Source organism: Urocampus carinirostris, chromosome 7 (assembly GCF_059441175.1).
Source record: "Urocampus carinirostris isolate Australia breed hairy pipefish chromosome 7, RoL_Ucar_1.0, whole genome shotgun sequence".
Taxonomy (NCBI): Eukaryota; Metazoa; Chordata; class Actinopteri; order Syngnathiformes; family Syngnathidae; genus Urocampus; species Urocampus carinirostris.
In genome coordinates, this window is record NC_142355.1 from 19,213,743 (window position 1) to 19,235,890 (window position 22,148).

At 38.9% G+C, this 22,148-nt stretch overlaps 1 protein-coding gene across 1 annotated transcript in view; it reads left to right on the forward strand.

Moving 5' to 3' along the window:
- The window catches only part of LOC148362560 (long-chain fatty acid transport protein 2-like), a 29,434-nt gene extending 7,714 nt beyond the window's left edge, over positions 1-21,720 (forward strand). The window contains exons 2-10 of the mRNA XM_088339993.1: positions 3,983-4,192; positions 6,616-6,774; positions 9,663-9,787; positions 14,585-14,779; positions 14,903-14,993; positions 16,565-16,763; positions 19,315-19,412; positions 19,471-19,601; positions 21,283-21,720. Of these exons, the coding sequence (XP_088196119.1) occupies positions 3,983-4,192; positions 6,616-6,774; positions 9,663-9,787; positions 14,585-14,779; positions 14,903-14,993; positions 16,565-16,763; positions 19,315-19,412; positions 19,471-19,601; positions 21,283-21,459 (1,385 nt within the window). The 3' untranslated portion in view covers positions 21,460-21,720. The remainder of the gene's footprint in view (positions 1-3,982; positions 4,193-6,615; positions 6,775-9,662; positions 9,788-14,584; positions 14,780-14,902; positions 14,994-16,564; positions 16,764-19,314; positions 19,413-19,470; positions 19,602-21,282) is intronic.
- Positions 21,721-22,148: the final 428 nt, after the last annotated feature.

Here is a 22,148-nt window from a genome sequence, read left to right on the forward strand (position 1 = left end):
TACAAGGTTTAAATCTCTTTGTTTTTGGTCTTACGAAAAGCTTCCACCGGGCATTTACGCAAACAGCTCACAGCGTTTATTTAATAGGACTTAACGGCTATATGCAAAACAGACACTTTTTTTTTAAGCTCACTGGTGTTCTAAAATGACACAACTTTTATCGATTTTATATCAATGGTAACCCAATGATATGCAGTCAGGGAAGGCAAGTGAGCCTGGAAATATACATAAACTTTGGAAAAAAAGACTATTATAAATTTATGAAACCAAGGTAGAAGATGACAAGTGCCTGATTTGCTAACTTCAAGCTAGCTAACTTCAGAAAATGGTCTTTTTTGTCAAAGACTGGCGCAGAAATATGTCAAATTCTTAAAGTCATCTCAAGCAATACAGTGCAGTCAGGGGAGGCAGTGCCTCACCTGTAATCTTGAGAATGTAACATCCAAAATATATTAACTTCCTAAGACCCCTCGTCAAGATGCGTGGACATAAATGCACATCAAACAAGAAGCTCGGGTCTTAGGCGGGTTAAATAGGTGATATTCCTTCGGTGTGAACGTTTTTTCTTATTTAACAGTTTTTGGATTTTCTTTTTCAAAATGATTGAATGTTTACATGATAAACATTATCAATACAATTCATATGGTGTGTGTTACTGTGCTGAGCGTCCACAGTTGCTAAGTGAGGCATGCACTTCTCTTGCCTCATGGCAGAGGGCGATCGCGAGACCAAAGATTATGATTTGCCGCATACCTCAGCTCTAAACAATATAGTTATAGTGATAGTATTAGCAAGAAAAACAGCAAGTCAAGCTATCCAGGATTTTTTGTTCTTTTTGTGTAGACTTTTTTTCATAATGGAGGATTATCTATTATCATCTAAAAGGAGCAGAGCATGTACTTAGACAATAAAACGTTTTTCTCTATACTTCATTTTATATATATTGATTTCTTCAATCAAATGATGACTAACATGTAGGTTCATTTATTCTTAAATCTGACAGTGCCTCACCTAACACGAACTTTATTATTATTTGGTGGCTAAATAAATTATTTTAACAAATAATCGATTGACCAAATTAGATAAAGAGCCAAGTTTATTCTTTTCAAAATCGTCTCGCCTTTTGCAGCACCACCTGCGTTTTTAGACAATTATATCAGCAAAACCGATGAAAACCCTTTTTTTTTAGTTATTATGAAGGGTGGCTACACACAACTTTACGTGAATTATTTTAACGGTTTTAATAAATTAATAAACTAAAACACGGTTTTCTTTTACTAAAAATCTACAGAAGAAACTTAAGACAGAAAACAAAACAAGATTAAGAAGATAAAACAAAAAAAGATCAAAGTTAAAATCTCATCTGGCACCATTTTAGAATTGAAAATAACGTTGGCTTAAGTATTACATGATTGTAAAACTCCCTTAATGTCACTCTAATAGCTAGTACAGTGGAACCTCGGTTCTCGACCATAATCCGTTCCAGAACCCTGTTCGAAATCCGATTTGTTCGATCACCGAAAATCGTTTTTCCCATTAAAAGTAATGTAAAATCATTTTAATCCGTTCCAACACCCTGAATGTTTACCATGAACGTAAACATGAAGCTAACCCAGGCTAATCGTACGTTCGCGTTAGCGTAATCTTCCGTACGAAAGATTACGCTAACATGAACGTGTAAAAATAAAAAAATCAGGTCGTTTACACGTCATTTAGCACCCGGGTCTCCACAAAAAGTGGTGAGCGGTTAAAGGATAAAGAAAAGAATTATGAATAGGATTTCTTACCTTTGTGGTGCTCAGCAGAAGCCATGCTGTATGTATAGCAAGATAGGAAACTCGCACACCTTCTTCATATTTTGCTATTATTTCTTTCTTAAATGCAATAGTTGTACACTCTACTCTTCTTTTTTCACCTGTAGCAATTTTGCTGCTTGCACCGACCTTCTTCGGAGGCATAATTAGGGGCTAAAACACTCCGTTCACCGATATTAAAAGCGAAAAGAAGTGCGCACGCACGTCATAACAGTTCTTCACGAGGGGTGGGGGCAATCTACACGATCTACACCCGTACGCCGCTCAGCATCGCACCCTAGCGTACCGGCGTTCGAACTCCGATTTTTTGAACGAAAAGCGAAGCAAGAATTTCTCAATTTTTGGTCGAGAACCGATTTGTTCGAACTGAGAGGTGTTCGAAAACCGAGGTCCCACTGTATCATGAAATGGACTGTGGTTATTGTTCAATCAAGTCAAGTCAAATTTATTTATATAGCCCTTAATCACAAAAATGTCTCAAAGGACTGCACAGGATTACAGTTACAAAATTACACAATTACCTGATCTTAAACCAGCATGCGGGCAAGGAAAAACTCAAAAACCTCAGTGTGAGGAGAAAAGAGATACCTTGAGAAAGGACCTCACATGTGGTAATCCCCCTTCCAGGATTGACCAGGGTGAATTACAATTAGCATTACTGTACACATAATAGTAAACATAAGGTAAGATGTTGAAAATGTCGGGAAAGCGCATGACATCAACGACGCCCCCAGCCTGCAAACCAGTCCAGAAAGTCTATGACGGCCACGACGCTGCCTCCCGTCTCTACCAGCTGGTAAATGCAGGGGTTGACATGCTTTAGGTCAGACGCTGGTCCGCTGACCCATCCCAAATCATCCTTCTCCTTCGTATCAGCCAGGCAGGCGTCAGAAAAAGACAGGACAAAACAGAATATGAGGTGGGCATCAATCATACGCTTTGGAATAGAAGTGTGTCTTAAGCCTCGATTTAAAAACTTCCGTTGATGCTGCAGATCTTATCTCCAGAGGCAGGGCGTTCCATAACACCGGGGCCCGGATGGAGAACGCTCTCGAGCCTGCAGACTTCTTGGCTCTCGGAGTCACAAGTAGACCGGCATTTTCCGAGCGCAAAATGAATGTGAAAGCCCAGTCTAGCGTACAGGCCAGGATTTGGTCCTGTTCTGCTTGTTTAGCTGGCTCCAGAGAACTATTTATTTTGCCTCTGTCAGCTCTGAATTGCAGTTTCTCCGGCATCCTCTGGGGGGCAGATGTCGCGGCGACCTCTCATGTGCACCTGCAAAATAACGTGCAACTGACCCACATTCACACAGTATCTGCCAGACAATTAAATTAATGTAATTGACTTAAAACACAGTATTCAAGTCACATGTTTTGACATTGTTTGATCATTTTTGACATTGCAACAGGTATATTTGTAAAAGTTCTGCTGGTGTGTGGAGTCAGCTGAGGTCATCCTTGGAAGGGGGGCAAAAGGAAGGGTCGGGGGTAGCAGCTTGTCTGCCTGAAAGAACAATTCTGTCCTGAAGTTGAGTCCCCTACATCTAAGTGGGGCATATCCAAAGTTAGTATTTCCGTGTCTCTCGAGAAAAAGTTTTTATTTTATCTTATAGAAAAGAAAATGAAATTGTTGCCGACAAGTTTAAATATGTAATTTTCTGATTTTTAAAATACAATTTTATTGCAATACCCACCTGGTTTCAACGATCCTTGGTGGCAGCCATTTTTTTTCACTTTTTCTCAATGATGGTCCTGCTGCAGAAAGCAGGAAAATTGTGAAGAAAGCAGGAGGATTTTGATTGGTAGTTAGCCGAGTCCTGAGCAACTTCAAATTCACGCGTTAGTAAGTTTCAAAATGACCGCCCTCAGTAATATATGACATCGTACAGATGTACTTGTTTATCAAAAGTCAAGCGGCCCACTGTCTGACCGTTAAGGGGTTAAGGTACCGTATATCACTATATTGTACCGTCTCTTTTTGTAAATATCACATGTTTCAATGTGGGCACACGCGGCTCATGTATGTATAAAATGGGTTTCCCTTAAAAAGGTACTGGGTGCGGCTTATAGTCCGACTTTTATGGTCATCAAAATGTTATGCTTGGACTAAGACCTAAACAACGTATTAATGCTAGCAAATGTCTTAACTTGACTTTCGAAAAATCCTAGAATTGCTGGATGCCATGGAAGACGTGCTACCTGCGTTGAAAGCACAAGGGGCCAGTGTTTTCTCCTTGTCGGAGTCACGCGACGTTAAGGGCGTCACCTTCTTGAGCGACAAGATCTCCAAAGCCTCGGACCAAGCGCTTCCCCGAGATCTCCGAGCCAACGTTCATTGGAGAAGCCCCGTTGTGTACATCTACACGTCGGGAACTACAGGTATCTGCTAAAAGGATTCGTACGGGGTTTGAAATCCTTGACAATACTTGAAATTTAATGTAGTGTTTTTTTTTAATAAGGTCGGGAAAATGCTTTCATTTCTGGTGAGGTGCTTGAAAATGTGTGCTAAGGAAATAACCTGTTTTTATATTTAAGAATATAAAAACTATCATCACACACATACACATGGTCACGTTTCAAAGATCAGTCTAATTCCATTTTCTTTGTAAATACGTTTCTCTATTGTATTTCATTTTATTGTGAAGACGCGCTTATGTGTGACTTCATTTCCTGCTTATGTGTCAAAATAAACCACGCCTTCTGACCGGGTGGGGGGTGATCGTCCGAGGTATTGTGGGAAGATGGCCGCTCGGTCGTCCACGTTCCAATTCGCGAGGGAGATTAAAACCTAATCAAGTGATTTCATCTGAGTAATTCTGCCAACAGAGAGTTTATATCTTGTATATCTCTCACAAAATGTTTGAAATGATTCCCAATGCCCTGTTTCCTGGCAGTCCGACTCGACAGACCGCGCTTTAGAATGAAGAAGAATAAAATAAAGTGCATGAAAAGGACGCCAATGGTTGGTCCAGTCCTCAATTTGGAGCTGTCATGTAAAATGGTACGATTGAATACCAGACTTGTCATGGGAATTCCAGCTCTTTTGTGAGAAGTAGCTTTTTAGGGTCTCTTGTATTTTCATTTTTTTGTCTTAGTAAAATATGATCAATGATATTTTTTTAATGTGATGCAAATTATTTAGTTTTCCCCTGTGTTGGGAATAACGGCGTTATAAATAATGGCATTATTTTATTGGTAATCGGGTAATCTAATCACTTTTTCTGCTGTTACAATGCCGTTAGCGTTACTGACGGTCAAAAGTGGTGCGTTACTTTGTCTGCAGAATGCTAACGAAGATGTATCCCCGCTCACCTGATGCTGTTCTCAGGGGCGCGGTTTTCCGCTCTCCTTCGAGTTGTTTACGTCCCGTCTATTCGGATCATCTCACCATTCAAAATAGCGACTACCATATAGTTAGATAGCGATTACGAATAAAGTATTTACTACTGGGCTGAAAAAAAGGCAAATTGGTGAAAGCGGCAACCGATTCGTGTCGTTCTGAAGGAAAGTGCTCTATGAGCAGTCTCTAGGACCCACCAGATTCCCTTCGTTTTTCTTTTGTGATTGGCCAAATTATTATTTGTAGGCATTGTTTGCTGTTGATCCTTTCTAGATAGCCATCTAGTTTTGGTCTGGCTCCCTTAGCAAGCTTCCTTTATACATTTTTTTACTTCACTTTAAATTTCACAATACAGTGGAACCTCGGTTTTCGAACGCCTCTCAGTTCGGACAAATCGGTGTTCGACCAAAAATTTCGAGAAATTCTTGCTTCGCTGTTCGGTCAAAAAATCGGAGTTCGAACGCCACTACGCTAGGGTGCGATGCTGAGCGGCAGACGGGTGTTTTAGCCCCTAATTATGCTTCCGAAGAAGGTCGGTGCAAGCAGGACAGGTGAAAAAAAAAACAAGTTGTTCGTCCAACTATTGCCTTTAAGAAAGACATAATATGAAAGAGGTATACGAATTTCCGATCTTGCTTGTGAATACAGCATGGCTAAATCTACAATCAGTACGATAGTAAAGAATAAGGAGGCTGTGAAATCGAGTGATGCGGCTAAGGAAGTTATCGCTATAAGCAAGCAACTGCCGCAAGTTTTGGAAGAGGTTGAAAAACTTTTGATGATTTTTCTCTCCCCACCGTCCACCACAAAGGTAAGAAATCCTATTCATAATCCTTTTTTTTTTAAATTTTTCCACGTTCATGTTAGCATAATCTTTCGTATGGAAGATTACGCTAACGCGAACATACGATTAGCCTGGGTTAGCTTCATGTTTACGTTCTTGGTAAACATTCAGCGTGTTGGAACGGATTAAAACGATTTTACGTTACTTTTAAGGGGAAAAACGATTTTCCGTGATCGACCAAATCGGTTTTCGAACAGGGTTCTGGAACGGATTATGGTCGAGAACCGAGGTTCCACTGTACAATATTATTATAATTGATATAATCATAGTTGGCAGTTTGACTATGTAAACCATATTACAAATGTACTTTTTCCATATGTAGCTTAAAATATTCCCGGTCACACACAAATATTTTATATAACTGATGTTATATTTTACTAGTTTTTGTTGTTGTGCTCTGGGAAGCCCTTTTGAAGACTTTTTGTGTTAAAGGGCTACACAAACATATATGACTTGACTTAAATTAGTTTGTTGACACATGTTGACTGTGGTGAAACCCATACACTGTAATCTACTCATTGTGGTCAAAAGGGACTGGAACTCCCGCAACATCCCAAAAATCCAGCAAGTGATTTTCTGTTTCTCCCTCTCTGACTGATTGTAATCTGTTGCTGGTAGGTTTGCCGAAAGCCGCGATCATCTCCCATGAGAGGATGTGGGGTTCCTCCTTCATTCAGCGTTGCAGCGGCGTTACGAAAGACGACATCCTTTACATCAGCATGCCGCTCTACCACAGTTCGGGATTCCTCATTGGATTAGGAGGCTGCATGGAAAGGGGTAACAATGACATTTATTTCCCTACTGAAAGAATCCATGTTCGTATTTTTCTTTTATTTTGGATACATGATTGACTCACATAGACGTTCATTTTCAAAATAGACTTGAACATCTAAAGTAAAGAAAATAGGTTTTTGAATAGCCTGCTATTTTATCCACTTAGAAATCATGGAGGGGTCTGAAATTTTTATTGTAGGTGCATGTCCACTGTGAGAGAGATAAACTAAAAAGAAAAATCCATAAATCACAATCCATGATTTTTTAACAGTATATTTATTTGATACAGCTGCAAATAAGTATTTGAGCACCTTTGTATCATCTAGAATTGTGACCCTGAAAGAGTCTGCCTGCACTCCATGTATCATCCTGAATCAGATGCACCTGTTTGAGGTTGTTAGCTGCATAAAGACACATGTCCACCCCGTACAATCAGTAAGACTTGAACTTGTAACACGGCAAAGACCAAATAGCTGTCCAAAGACACCATAGACAAAATTGTACACCTCCACAAGGCTGGAATGGGCTATGGAGAAACTGCCAAGCAGCTTGGTGAAGAAAGGTACACTGTTGGAAAAATCATTAGAAAATGGAAGACGCTTAACATGACGGTCAATCTCATTCTGGATTTTTCTTTTTAGTTTATCGGTCTCACAGTGGACATGCACCTACGATGAAAATTTTAGACCCCTCCAGGATTTCTAAGTGGGAGGAATAGCAAAATATCAGGGTGTTCAAATACTTTTTTTCTGTCCAATGGAGACAACCACTTTCAATGAAAATGTGTCAACCTTTAGGGTATTGGAGTACATTAAAGGCCTCCCTGTCCTTGGTGACAGAGTTTTGTTTTGGGGACCCACATATTTTTTTGCAACTAATTCTGGGCCCCATTTGAAAGGGACAGTGTGTATTATTTAGATCCCCCTGGTGCTAAAAAAAACTGTCATTCATTAAAAAGACATCATGATACATATAGTCAGAGGTGGGCATCCCGGGCATACCTGTCCTGCAAGTTTCTCTTCTTGAACTTTAGTGATTCAAATTTTCAGATCATTAGCAAGCGGACAGGAGCTTGTTAGCTATCCTGGGGATTGGAATTGAAGAAGGGAAACTACCAAAAACACGCGACCCTCAAGGATCCGGTTGCCCACCTCTGATTCAGCAAAAATCTATCTATCATCTAACGGTTGAATTCTCATCCTACAGGTATTTTAGTATCTTATCATTAATCTGTTTTACACAAGCATAATGGCCCGGCGTTGCCAGTTTTGGCATTCTCTACTTGGGCGGGGTTGTTGGTACAGTGTTTTTTTTAAAAAAGTGTTGTGTCATTATAACCTGTGCATTCCTTTGAGATATTTTGTGATTAAGGGCTATACAAATAAATGGGACTTGACTTGTTTTAGATAAAAATGTAGATTTTTCAGGTTTAAAAAAAAATAAAAAAAAAATTGCACTCTTCATTTAAAATCGCAAATCACCTCGAAATTGCATTTCTAGTATAAAAAAATTGCTTTTATTTTTTACAGTACATTATTGTTGTAATTTAAATTTTTTAATTGCTAATTGTAAAAGGGTCATTAGAAGGCAGAAAACCTTACTACTACAAATTAAAAGAAAACACGCAGTTTGGTTGATTTGAGTCTCTGTAGTTTGCATTCTTCTTTGTGATTTTTTAGCACGTCATTTTTAGATGCGTGATACAGCAAAATCTAGCGGTCATGTAATACACACTGTCCTTATAAATGGGAAGTATTCCCAAAGATTTTTGTGACATTAATATGTTATCTGAGTCTAAATGCAGTATGTGGTATTCTGTGTGTACAAAATGTGTTACCGGGTAAAATTCACCAGTTTTTTTAATCTTTGGTAAGAGCAATTTTGGAACTTGTTGAGCTAAAAAGGGCGGAGCTGATTACCAATTACTGTTCACATGCTCAGAGCCATCAATGGTATTGACCGTTTTGCCTTCCCTGGCAGAATGAGAGCCATGACGGACGGCAGGAAGCACAGCACTTGAATAAGTACTTCAGTTGAATTCTGTCAAGGTTTGAATTTTAGATTGTTTTAGGATAAAGAAAGAACACACTCCGAGTCAGAGATTAAGTTGTTGATAGCCCTTTCATCGGAGGCGGCTCCCATCCGAGCTTTCCCCTAAATCTGTTGCCAAGATCAGCTCAGGAAGGAATCACGCATCCCAAATGGCTAGAGACTCATTTATTAAAAACACAGGCATAAAACAACACATCTGATTGGCTCAAGCAAGATAACATGAATACATGAAACAATTTGATTGGTTTAGAACGAAATCACTGTTTGATTGAAGTGAATAATGCTGGTCGCTAGATGGCATAATAAACGAGCAGTAAGGAAAGTGAAACACAAAAGGTACAATCTGTCACTGTAAAATCAAGGAATGTAGAAAAGGAGGTAAGCTCTTGAGCAGACTTCCCAGCACTAAAGCGAAGACCTAATAAAGATTAATAGTTAGCGGGCCCCAAGTGGATACATTTGTTGTAAGAATACAAACAGCACCTTGATATATTCTTTGGTGTTAAGGTACTTTTGAGGATAAAATCGTACAAAGGCAAATTTAAACTATAATCAAACTATAATTTCCCTTACATATTCTACAAACACAAAACGCCTCATTGAGGTAATAATAATCCGTAATCTGGAATAGTCTGTGGTCTGTGCAGCCTTTTGAGAATCCTTGCGATTAAGGGCTATACAAATAAACATGACTTGACCCATTATATTTCAATTATCTTGCCTGTAGGAGATCAAATCTAGTACATGGTATTATCAAGTTCCACCAAAGAGATGACAGAGTTTAGGTTTTGTTTCTCACTTATTGTCACCCCTTTCATACGGCTAATTTTTGTGTTCAGGTATATCATTTGTGCTGAAGAGGAAGTTTTCCGCCTCTCAGTTCTGGGACGACTGCAGGGAGCACAATGTGACTGTCGTGCAGTACGTCGGGGAAACCATGCGTTACCTCTGCAACACTCCCAAGGTCCGATTTCTTTCTCCTGTCCTTTCACAGTTTTTTTTTAAATCTATGTAATGTTACATTTACTAGTTACTTCCTTTAGAAAATAATTCCATTAACCCCCAGATTAGCGACATCCAAAAGTAGCGTGTTACTCGAAAAGTGACACATTACCGTATATACTTGCATAGTCACATAATGAAATAGTCACATCACAAAATAGTGGAAAACGTGTTCCCCAACCCTGTGAAAGCAGTGACTTGTGCAATCATGACAGTTTGCAAACTATTAGCTGAGACGCTCCATATCCATTTTGTCTCTGGACATCAAACCACTCGATCGTTTCTCATTTCTGGGTACTGTTAAAGACGTTTTTTTTTTCTCCCCGGGCATGGTTTATTGCAAAAATAACTTTACAAATAAAAAGGGTAAAATTCAGCACACCGTAAATTTGGAGTTCACGTTTGCCCCATTGATTTCATTGTTCTTGTATCAAGACATGTTTATTTGTATATACCTTAATCACAAGGAGTCTCAAAGGGCTGCACAGACCGCAGACTAATACATAAATTATAAATAAAATGCATGTATTTTTATAAGACCAAAAACAATGACATAAGCATATATGAACAAAATTACCTAAAGAAAAAGCTCAGATGTTCCCAGAGAAATAACAATATCGTATTGTAAATATATGAAATGAAATAAATTCAGGTATAAATTTTAATTTAATTTTGTGGGATTTTTTCTGTATCAGCCAGCCCCCTCTCTGCCTACCATTTGCTACTGGTGACATACAACCAAATATGTGCATGTTAACTGACTCCATGATGTCAGTATTTGTTTTTGTAGTTGTGAATACGACTTGGATGCCAGTATTTACAGTCAGGACAATATCTGCATGAGGAGAAATTCAGCCCCCTCGTACACAGTGCATGGCACTGCGCCACCATCCGTGTATTCAGTTGTATTAACTTGTACACTAAAATGAGTTATAACGTTATTAATAACTAGTTACAATAGTCGTTACCAATGTTCCCTCTAATTTTCCACGGGTCTGAGCGTTCACACAAAGTTGGTGAGCAACGCTTGAAACAACAGTGAGCAACGGCAATCCCAAGTGTGGCAACTGAGTCATTATTAGACACATCCAGAACTTGACATCACGTTACATTTTGCAGAGTTTCTGGTAATGCAAAATTATTTACTAATGTACTATTGCAAAGGTTGTACGGCCTACAAACGTTCTTTCACAAGATTTTTTTTTTTTTTTCTGGTATCTTTTGTCGCATAATACTAACATTTTTGGGGGCTTATTTAGTCGGTTGCACGATACAGAACTGTATTTAATCACATTTTTTTAGTGGAAGTACAATGTTGGCAACAAGATTGACTTGGTATAATTGGAAATTATTTGAATGCAACGCACTTTTTCTTCTTTTTCCCTCTTTTTTAATTCCTTTAAAAAAAATCTCATTGTGTTTTTTCTAGCTGTTACTTTTTTCTTTTTGTTCTCTATTTACTTTTTTTTACTTTGTTTCTTTCTTTTCTTCTGGCTTTTTCTGAATTTTTCCTTCTTTTTCTCTTCCTTTAGTTTATTTTTTTCTCAGCTTTTCACTTTTTTCATGTTGGTATTTTTTTCTTTTTTTTCTATTTTGCCCCCTCCTTTAAGTCCTTTTTTGCACAATTTTACATAATATTTGGTCGTGTAGGGATTAAAGAAGCAAAAACAACCTGAAGAGCCGTTTGGGACCCGAAAGAGCCGGTTCTCTTTAGTGAGCCGAGCCGAAGAAGCCGGTTCTCAAAAAACTACCGACTTTACTCAACTTCGTTCGACTTCGTGATTGACTTCAAAATACCGCATTTAGAAAACAGCGTCAGGGGAACCTGTGTATTTTTACCTTCATGCACTGTAACTTTAACTTAATTCGCTTCTTAGTTAGCACTTTCGAGCCCTGATTTTGTGCGCTGGCTAGATTTTCTTGTGCGCTGAGAATGTGAGGGCAGTGCGCGATTGCGCACGCGCGCAGTTTAGAGGGAACATTGGTCGTTACCGAGAAAAGCAATCTTGTTCCCTAGGTAAGGTGTTAGTCCCAACTCTGGTGACCTACTGCTCAAAAGTTTGCCATGAGATTATGAAAAGACAAACTGCAAGACTTGCAAAGTGTTTGCCAAAGGACCTGAACGCTAACCCAGTTGTGGATCAGGCGAGCACGTTCTTTTCCGTCAACACTGCAGGGTGTAAGTGTAGGAGAGTCAATAAAGTTAGCGCTTGCTTCTCATAAAGTTATTGAATGAGCAAACAGGAAGTGTATTTTATTTCCTACTGTCTATAGACAAGTTTCAACACTCTCAATCATTGACAATGAACCATGTTCTCTGTACAAAGACTGACAAACTCATTTGAAGTTTCCCGACATTTTTGTGTACCTGCTAAATGAGCCAAGTGATTTTAAAAATTAAACGCTCAAAGCATATAATTAGAGTTGTGGAGATAGTAGAAGAACATTCTTGCAGGGGCCAGACTAGTAAATTAACCCTTTTATTGCCATGGACGCCCTTGTTTTACACGCGCTATTCAAATTCGCGACCATATTAAAAAAAAAATATAATTGAGTAAAGTAGTTCTCCAAAAGACCCACAATCGTATCCGACAGCCATCCACGTGTGGCATCGGACCAATCACAGGCAAGAACCTTTCCCGTAATTGGCAAATGTACTAATCCCTGCACCACGGAAACGTCATTCATTTAAAAAATACTGTAAGAGCCACTGTATATTACAAAGTGTCCTTTTAATGATTTCAAATCAAATCAACTTTATTTGTAAAGCACATTTCTGGCAAAAAAATGCCACTCAAGGTGCTGTATATAGACATTTAGCATAGAACAAGATAATAAAATCCCCAACTGATACTTCAAAGGGAAGCATATACAAAGTACTGGGCCTAAAATTGAACCTTGTGGAACCCCACATGTATTTACATGATTAGGAAGTAGGCTTCCAAATTTTGTGACCTGGCATCCTTTTGGGCTTTCCCTAGTATTGCTTTCTTGAATATTGACTTCAAGTGCTGTATCATAATACAGCGACTCCTTGTGGTGAAGTATTTTGCTATCAATTGGAGACTTTACTGTTGAGTTCCTCACGTCAGGCCTGGCCCAAGCCTTCATGTGGCCCCTAAGCAAAATAAGATTTGGGGCCCCACATGACTTGTTAATTTGCATTCCTACTGGAACTGATTCCATGTTCTACTCCAGGGGTGGGCAAATATTTGGAGTGTGGGACATGTTATACTTCTTTTTAAGTAGATTCGTTTCATTAAATTGGTTTTGAAACGACCACAATTAGACCAAAATAGTACATTAGGTCCCTGTTTTAAGCACTTTATGTGATTTAGTTTTAAAGTATTACAGTGTTTTGTTTTGTTTTCAGTTATTTTTTTTAGTATTTCTGATGTTGTATTTTTATTGAAGTTCTGTTCCTGTGACAAAGTTAGGCACAGGATGATCTTTTTATTCAAGTAAAATACAAAATACAATTATTACGTTTATTGGCGATGAGAAGAAAACGCATTCGTCTCCCGTTTATCTCTTGATGATTTGACAGCTCATTTCAGCATAATAAGCTTTATGGTAGAGTGCATAACGGTTTCAATACGAGCAATTTGAGTAGAAAAAAGGCAAAATAAACATGTCACTTGCTCAAAAGTGATTTATATACGGTGTGCATTACCGTTCGATTACATTCACAACAAATACAAAGACGGAATGATTTAAGTTGTATTACATTTCCAACAAATGCAAGACAAAGTGGTTTTGGTTATATGTTCGCCATTCCGTTCCCGAAAAGTGATATCAAAGTGAGATAAAACAAGGTAAAAGTGCTTTTAGTAGCTAGTGGATGCAAATCTCGGCAGGGATGCACTTTTTGGTATAACAAATTACCTCATGTGGTAATGCTTGTCTATGAATACTTCAAACTGTACATTGAAAATCGGACGTTAATCTTTATATCTTATCTTTTTCTTTAAGGGGAATCTGAAATGATTTATAGAAATCATATTATCGTATTTTCCGCAGAATAAGGTGCACCAGATTATAAAGGGAACCCCTAAAAAAACGGTATTTTGTGATATACATCTCATGTTCACAGCACACTGGAGTATAAGGCGCATCGAATCTACAGTAAGAGCTAAGGTTTTGTAAAAATAAGTAAATACTTATCGGCAGTGGCTCAGGAGGTAGCGTGCTCGTCTTGGGATCAAGAGATCGTAGTTCAAATCCCGGCACCTCCGTGTTACATGTCGAAGTGTCCTTGGGTAAGACACTGAACCCCTAATACCCCCAATAAGCAGGTTAGCGCCTTACATGGCTGCACGGCTGCTAATCGGAAATGTGAAGCACATTGTAAAGCGCTTTGGGAAGTCTTGACTTGAAAAGCGCTATATAAATGCAGATCATTTCATTTCATTTAATAGAACTTAACATTATTTCACAATTAAAATGAATTAGTGCAACAAGCATTCAATATGTTAACCACAAGAGGGCACTCAAAGATCACTTTATATATATATATATATATATATATATATATATATATATATATATATATATATATATATAATCGCAGAGAAGGAGCAGTTTCTGTATGCCGTATCATTCAATTGTAAAGATGCATTTCCAACGTAATTTCCAGTATATAAAGCGCACTAGATTATAAGGCGCAGTTTCTTGTTTTTTTTGAATGCGCCTTACAGTCTGAAAAATTCGCTCATCCCCATCTGTACTGAGACATTTTCCTTGCGTTTTCCGTCTGCAGAAGGACAACGACAGGGAGCACAGAGTGCGTCTTGCCATCGGCAACGGCGTTCGCGCTGACGTCTGGTCAGAGTTTCTGAGGCGCTTCGGTGACATTAAATTCAAAGAGCTTTACGCTTCCACCGAGGGGAACATCGGATTTCTCAATTACACCTCCAAAGTCGGGGCTGTGGGACGGCTCAATTTCTTGACCAGAGTAGGTACAAAATATGGGGCTCTGATTCCAACAGTGTCGCTGGAGTCCTTATCTTCCAAAAAACAAAAAATGATTGTTTCGTAGGAGATTTCAAACAAACGTGTCGTAAACCTCTCTCTCCAGTTGATCTTCCCATTCAAGTTGATCAAGTTTGACATTGAGAAGGAGGAACCTGTCCGAAACTCAGAAGGGCTTTGCGTCGAGGCGGCCACGGGTGAGTTGTATGTAACAAATAAATGTATTTGTAAATAAATACCAACAAATATATGCCATATTGATCCCAAGACGAGTACTACTGCCGCCCCAATTCTTTGCGGAAGTACTCATGGATGCTCACTTCGTCTTCGATCTAGAAATCTGAACGTTATTGCTATTGTCACGACGCTCTTGTTAAATGAAAAGTGTCATTTTTCCATCCAGACCAGGACTATGATAATGAACATAAATCACGTAAACATATGACATAAATTACATTTATGTCATATATTTACGCACGTTGTCATTTATTGAGTTTCAATATTCATGTTGTATTTTATTTTGTCGTATATTTTGTCCCAACAAAACGTTATTCAAACTGGAGTAGCTTTTCACCGATTGGTTGATCAGAATAGAGTCCGATTTGTTCCTCGCAGATCAACCAATAGTTGCAAAGATCAGGTAACAGGCCCGCCTCCTCGTTTGAAAAACTTTTTGATGTGGTAAAACAAACGACAAAATGAAAGAGAAATGAAAGCAAAAATAGACCACAAAATGAAATAAAAATATAGGAGGACATATTTAACAAAATACTGTACATGACATGGCATGTATGCGAGTAACTATAAGTAATTAATTTTTTAAAGTACAGACGCTGCCCAACTTACAAACGAGATATGTTCCCGACGATCGTTTGTAAGTTGAAATTGTTCATAAGTTGCTTCAATGCTATATTTTGTATGTTTAAGGTTTATATAAGTATGTTTAAGTATTGTATAAGTAACCTGTATTGTTTTGTACTAAAAAATAAACATTTCATAAAATAATATGCTCTATAACGGTACAATGCAGGCTGAATGATGAAACATAGTACTGAAAAACAAAGCTAGACATTAGGCGTTGACATTTTGTGGTCTGTGAAGCCCTTTGAAACTCCTTGTGATTAAGGACTATACAATTGAACATTTTATAAAATAATATGCCCAATAAAGATAAAAAAGTTGAGTTTAACTTACTTTTGGAAGATGTACTTCAAGAAGTTCTCCTCTGTGGTAGAGAGTGGACAAAAAAAGAGTGATCCAACCATTCTCTCAACCGCATCAATCTTTCTTATTCCAATTTCATTTCAAAATCCTTTTCTTTACACCTTACACCAACCATATTGAATGGATGCACAAGATAGTAAAAAATGAAAATGTCAATGTTCTTAGCGCGCTGAAGATACAGTATACAGTAGAAATTTTACACACGAACTAGGAAGAGGAAGCGGATTTCTTCTTCGGGGTGGATGCTGGGTGAGCTCTCACAGCACCACACGCCAGTAGCGGCGGAAAAAAGCACTACGGTAATGTTCTGTACTCTAAAAAAGGTGCACACAATACGAAATCTAACTTACAGCATTGTCCGGATATTTTCCGATATCCTGAAAAAAATGTTCGCATCTACAGTTTTCGAATGGTTGTAAGTACACTCCCCGTCTGTTATGTGGGTTGATCGGGTCCCATATGGTAGGATTTGTTCATTTTTAATTGAAAAAGCTATTTTCAAAAGCATGAGAGTGATGCTTTGTGTGTGTTGTGCATGGGGCAGGTGAGATGGGCCTCTTGGTGGGGAAAGTGACCCCTCGTTCGCCCTTCCAGGGTTATGCCGGCAGCGAGCAGCAGACGGAGAAAAAACGTCTCCGCAACGTCTGCAAAAACGGCGACCTCTACTTCAACTCCGGAGATCTCCTTCGCTTCGATGCCGACAACTTTGTCTACTTCATCGATCGCGTCGGGGACACTTTTAGGCACGTTCGCGTGTTTTTCTTCTCTTGTTTGTTTAAAACCCCGGCCGGCGCGGTGGATGAGTGGTTAGCGAGGCTGCGGCACAGTTCCGAGGTCATGGGTTCAAATCCAGTTATCAGCCTTCCTCTATGTCTTTGTGGCCTGTAACTGGCAGGCAACCAGTTCAGGGTGTCCCCTGCCCCCACTGCCTTAGGATAGCTGGGTCGGGCTCCAGTACTTCCGCGACCGTACTGAGAATAAGCAGTGTGCCGATAATGGATGCATGTGTAATGCCCCAGTGTGTAAAATTTCACCCCTGCACGGCACTGTATTGTTTAATAAGAAACAAAACCAGTCCCAAAAGCACAGCATAGCAGCAAGATGCCAGACAATCATGGCGGCAACATCTAACATTCCACAATGTAAAAGAAATACAATTTTGTCCATGTATTCTTTTTTAGTTCATGTATTATTGCTTGGTATTTAAATCAATGTTTTGTTTTTAACTTAATTTGTTTGTACCACTAGAGGTCACTATGTATTATACACAGTCCCTCGAAAAATAAGGTCAGGGTTTTAAAGCTGTTTTCCCAGATTATATATTTTACATCTCCTAGTGGTTAAGAAAAATAAAAACAAATATTGACTAAAATAAACAAAAATTCAGATTCAGATCTACTTTATTGTCATTCTAAAAAAAATACACCAACCATCAAATAAAATTGCATTCTTTAAAATCTCCGTAAATTGTAATTATTTGACATCGCATGAGCCTCACCTAGACAACATCATTGTCCACCACTTTGCTACTATGGGTTCCCAAAACCTCAAAAAGTAAAATAATCCATTTTGGTCACGTTGCTTTTTAGCACTCGTTTTTTGGGTGCGCTCCACCATACAGCAACATCTTGTGGTTAAGTAATACACACTGTCCCTTTAAACAACGAAATTAGGTTTTTATACTATGTGTGACTTTTTTTTCCGGCAAATGATTAGATCTACTTCTGAAAAACTCAAATTTTAAGTGATTATTAGTACTGATACCATTATTACATGGATTTGACTTCCATCAGGAAAAAATATTGTAATTTTTAAAGAAATGCTTTTAAATCCTAACAAAATAATTGATTGTTCCTTTAAAGGAACAGTTTGTATTATTTAGCGCCCCTCAAGGGTTAACATAAAACTTAATTCATAAAAAAAGAAATTGTATTAGTCATTTTTCATCATACTGTCATTAATGTTTATTTTTCTTCTTACTGGGAGTTGAGAGAGTTCAGTAGTCTCACCGCCTGGTGGATGAAGCTGTGAGTGAGTCTAGTTGTGCGGGAGCAGAGACTTCTTGGGCAGCAGTAGCTAAGGAGGTAGAGTGGTTGTCTTGGGACCAAGAGGTCGGTCGCAAGTTCAATTCTCAGTTTAAATGATTCAGAGTTCAATTTCAAAATGTCCTTTGGCAAGACAGTGAACCACAAAAGCTCTCCAACCAAACAACAGCTGGTTCTCTCCGAGGCACATATTTTCTCTCATGATTGTTCAATATGCATTTTTGGGGGGATTCTTTCTTTATTGAGCATAAAACGTGATTCTTATTTCATATTTTTAGGGAGATTTATAGATATTTCATATTACTTCCTATGTTTTTCAGTGTTAATGTTTTTCAAAAAGTTTTTTTGGGTTGTTTTTTGTTCTTTTATCTCTTTTTTTCCTTATTGTATTTTGGGTTTTATTTCTATTTTTTTCTTATCGAATTTATTAATCTCACTTCATATTGTTTACTGCAAATTGTTATTATATTTTTATTGGTTATATTTGTTGCACTTTGTGTGTAGGATAAATCTGGCGAGGTGCAATAAATATTTCAAGGTTCTATAACTCAACTGCCTTTCGGTAGTCCTCTATTTTACTGACTGAAATACTGTTCGGAAAATGTCAAATTCTTTGATATACAACAACCTATTTTTAAAGTACCAGGAATAGTTACTTTCCCCGGTAACTGGTTATTTTTACTTAGGAGTATTTCCTTTACTAAAACAGTTACTTTTTGGAAGAAGTAGTGAGTGACTATAAATATCCATCCATTATCTGCACTGCTTATCCTCAGTAGGGCCACGGGGGTGCTGGAGCTCATCCGAGCCATCTTCGGGCAGGGGACACCCTGAACTGGTTGCCAGCCAGTCGCAAGTCACACAGAGACGGACACTAGTTCATTCATACCGAGGGACAATTTGGAATGTGGGAGGAAACCAGAGCGCCCGTAGGAAATCCATGCAAGGGAGAACATGCAAACTCCACACAGGAAGGTTCGATCTCATGACCTCAGAACTGTGCAGCGCTAAGCACTCAACCGCCGTGCTGCCTGACTATAATTATACTATTTTAAAGTAACGTCCCCAACACAGAATATGATACCTAGATTTTTGACGGAGTCACTTTAGGTGATATTGCATATGTTAGGATTCAAAGCAGTGTTTGAGAACAAGTCAGGACAATGAGCTGGACCAACAGTCAAGATCTCGTTTATTTCTGGGTTAATTTGCACTGATTAAAAAAAAAAAATCTGTTACTGCTGAACAGATGGAAGGGTGAGAACGTGTCCACGTCTGAGGTCGCAGATGTCCTGACAATGGCGCCTTCTGTTTTGCTGGCCAACGTTTACGGCGTTAAAGTGGAAGGTGAGGAAGATAAAAGCAATTGTAGTAGGATGTGTGTCATTTTTCTTTGTTATGTAAGGGAACGAGGGAAGGGCGGGAATGGCGGCCATCACCTTGACAGAAGGAGAAGATTTCGACTGCGTTGACGTGTACAGACAAGCGCTCAACTATCTGCCGAGCTATGCGCGGCCGCGATTCATCAGGATACAGGTAAGCATCCATGTCAAATGGGAAGGATTTTAGTGTTCGGCGTGTTATTAAAAACAGTTGGTACTAGTTACTTTACCAATATTTTCACGCCCATAGGGTGTACCGGGTGAAAGGGCGCAGTAAATGGAAATGTTCTGCATTAATTAAGCGCTTTACAAGTCAATGAAGACCTTCCAAAGCGTTTTACAATGTGCTTCACACACACCGAAAGCAGCGTCAGCCTGTTTATCGGGGCATTAGGGATTCAGTGTCTTGCCCAAGGACATTTCTAGCCGGGAATCAAACCTGCGACCTATTGATCCTAGAACGAGCGCTTTACCTCCTGAGCTACTGCCACCCAATGGTCCTACCCAGCACCAAAGCGAATGCCATCTTGATCAATAGCGGGCCCCAAGAGGATAAATACCAACAGCACTTGGATATAATCTTTGGCTTCGTTAAGGCACTTTTAAGGATAAAATCATTCAAAGGCAGATTCAAACTATAATATCCCTGACAAATCTCTCTCCAGCCTAACATATATTTCCCACATAATTTGAAATGTTCAAAAAAGCGTCTTAAAAACATTAGTTCGACAGGTACGCTAAGATCTCCTGTTGCAGGCGCCTCTCCGTAGAATTTAACACTACTAGAGGAACACCTACCCGATAGGACGCAGGTATCCTCGGCTTCCCCTCCCGATTACAAGGTGCAAATGCTCTGTGCCAAAGAATTTATTTAAAAGAGAAAACATTAAACTAATGGCCCAGAGTCCTGATCTCAACCCACACGACAATCACAGAACAGTGGAGGAGGCTGGAATAAGGATGGACCAAATGCAAACCAGAGCAGTGAGAGACTGGTGCTATACTCTGGCAGCAGATGTGCTGAAGTCATTCACAGTAAAGGCTTGTACAACTTACTATTTGCTGACTTTTGTAACCTTCAGATTTTTTTCCCCATGCCAATCATTGTAGTTCTCTAATTTTAGACGGTGCGTTTTCTAAAATATTTGCGTTGTAAAATGCCCTTTGTCATTTTGTGAAAAAAGGGTTGTAGTTCCATAATATTATTTTAAAATTGCCCTGCTTTTCCGATAGGTTGTCTAATTTTGATCTCCAGAGTAGTTTGTTATGAATTTATTTTTGCCATTTTTTGTTTGGCAAACTGTATTAAAATTAAAGATGAATTTTTCAAAACTATCCACTTCAGGTGGTATTTTGTCGCCATCATGTGGACATTATTGAGAAACATAAACGTGACATAAAAAGCTGTTACCTTTCTTTAGCAAGTGGAGAATTCTAAATCTGTTGGCGATAGAAAACAACTTCCTCTGCCTTATGGTGCTTTAGTTGACCCAGAGGCATTTTTGTTGACATATTGGCTTTTAGAGAAACTCGAAATAATAATAATAAAAAAAAACAAGATTTGCACGTTTGTAAGGTAGGTTCATCAAGCTGTTTTACATTCGTGTACAACTTAGACCGACACATTATCAGTGCTCAGGCAGACACAGGCAAAAAATAGGTGGGGCGACTGTTTAGCCAATCAGAATGCAGAACACAATGCACGTTGCAAATCCGCGAAAAGTAAACCGCGTTACAGCGAGGTATTATTGTACGCTTTTCGGAAGCAAAAAAACAAAGTACTACATTATAGCTAGTATTAATCTGAATATGAAATATGAAACCGTGTCTTTCAGCCCTCCTTGGAAACAACGTCTACGTTCAAGCTGATGAAAACCAAACTGGTAGAAGAAGGCTTTAACCCTTCTCTCGTCCACGATCCGTTGTACTACTTGAACGCAACACGAGAGACGTTCTCTCCCCTCACCGCAGAGGTTTACGCCGCCATTATCGCCGGAACTGTGAAACTCTAACGCGAGACTTAAACTGTCGAATGTGAATCGAACATGTTTACAATATTTGGGTTTGCGGCTTCAATCAAGGCACTTCAGGGATATAACATTCCACCGCATCCTTTGATATCCTTCTCCTTGTATATTGACAGCAACACAAATCACATTACACAATGATAACTACAAGAGTTCCTCATGAAGGTTGACGTTAATTAGCATTTAAAACAACACTAAAATCATGTATTCCAAAACTCATGTAACAGAATAAAGTTTCATCCTGTGTTTGTGTGTCACCGTTCTTGAAACTAAACTCTCTGTTTTGGGGTTTTTAGCAAAGCGACTTTGAAACAAATGCTGTGGTCAGGCTTTCTGGTTACAGGGTTTTATTTGGTCCCAGGTAAAAAAATGTGTATTATTATGACCCCTAGATGGCGCTGCATGGTGTAATCCGGGGGTCAGCTACCGGCGGCTCTTTGGGGCTTCCTAGTGGCTTCTAGGTGCTTTTTCAAAAAATTTTGATAATGGAAAATGATGCAGTTTCTGTAGGAGGACATACATTTTTAATTAGCGTTTTTCCGATGAATAAAGTTACAGTATATATAGTATGTGTTTCCTTCCTTATCAGGATTATTTTATTTTGGGGGGTGCTCCAAACATGTATTCTTGTTTGTATTTTGGGGGTGGGAAGTTCGATGAGGTTCATTCGGCAT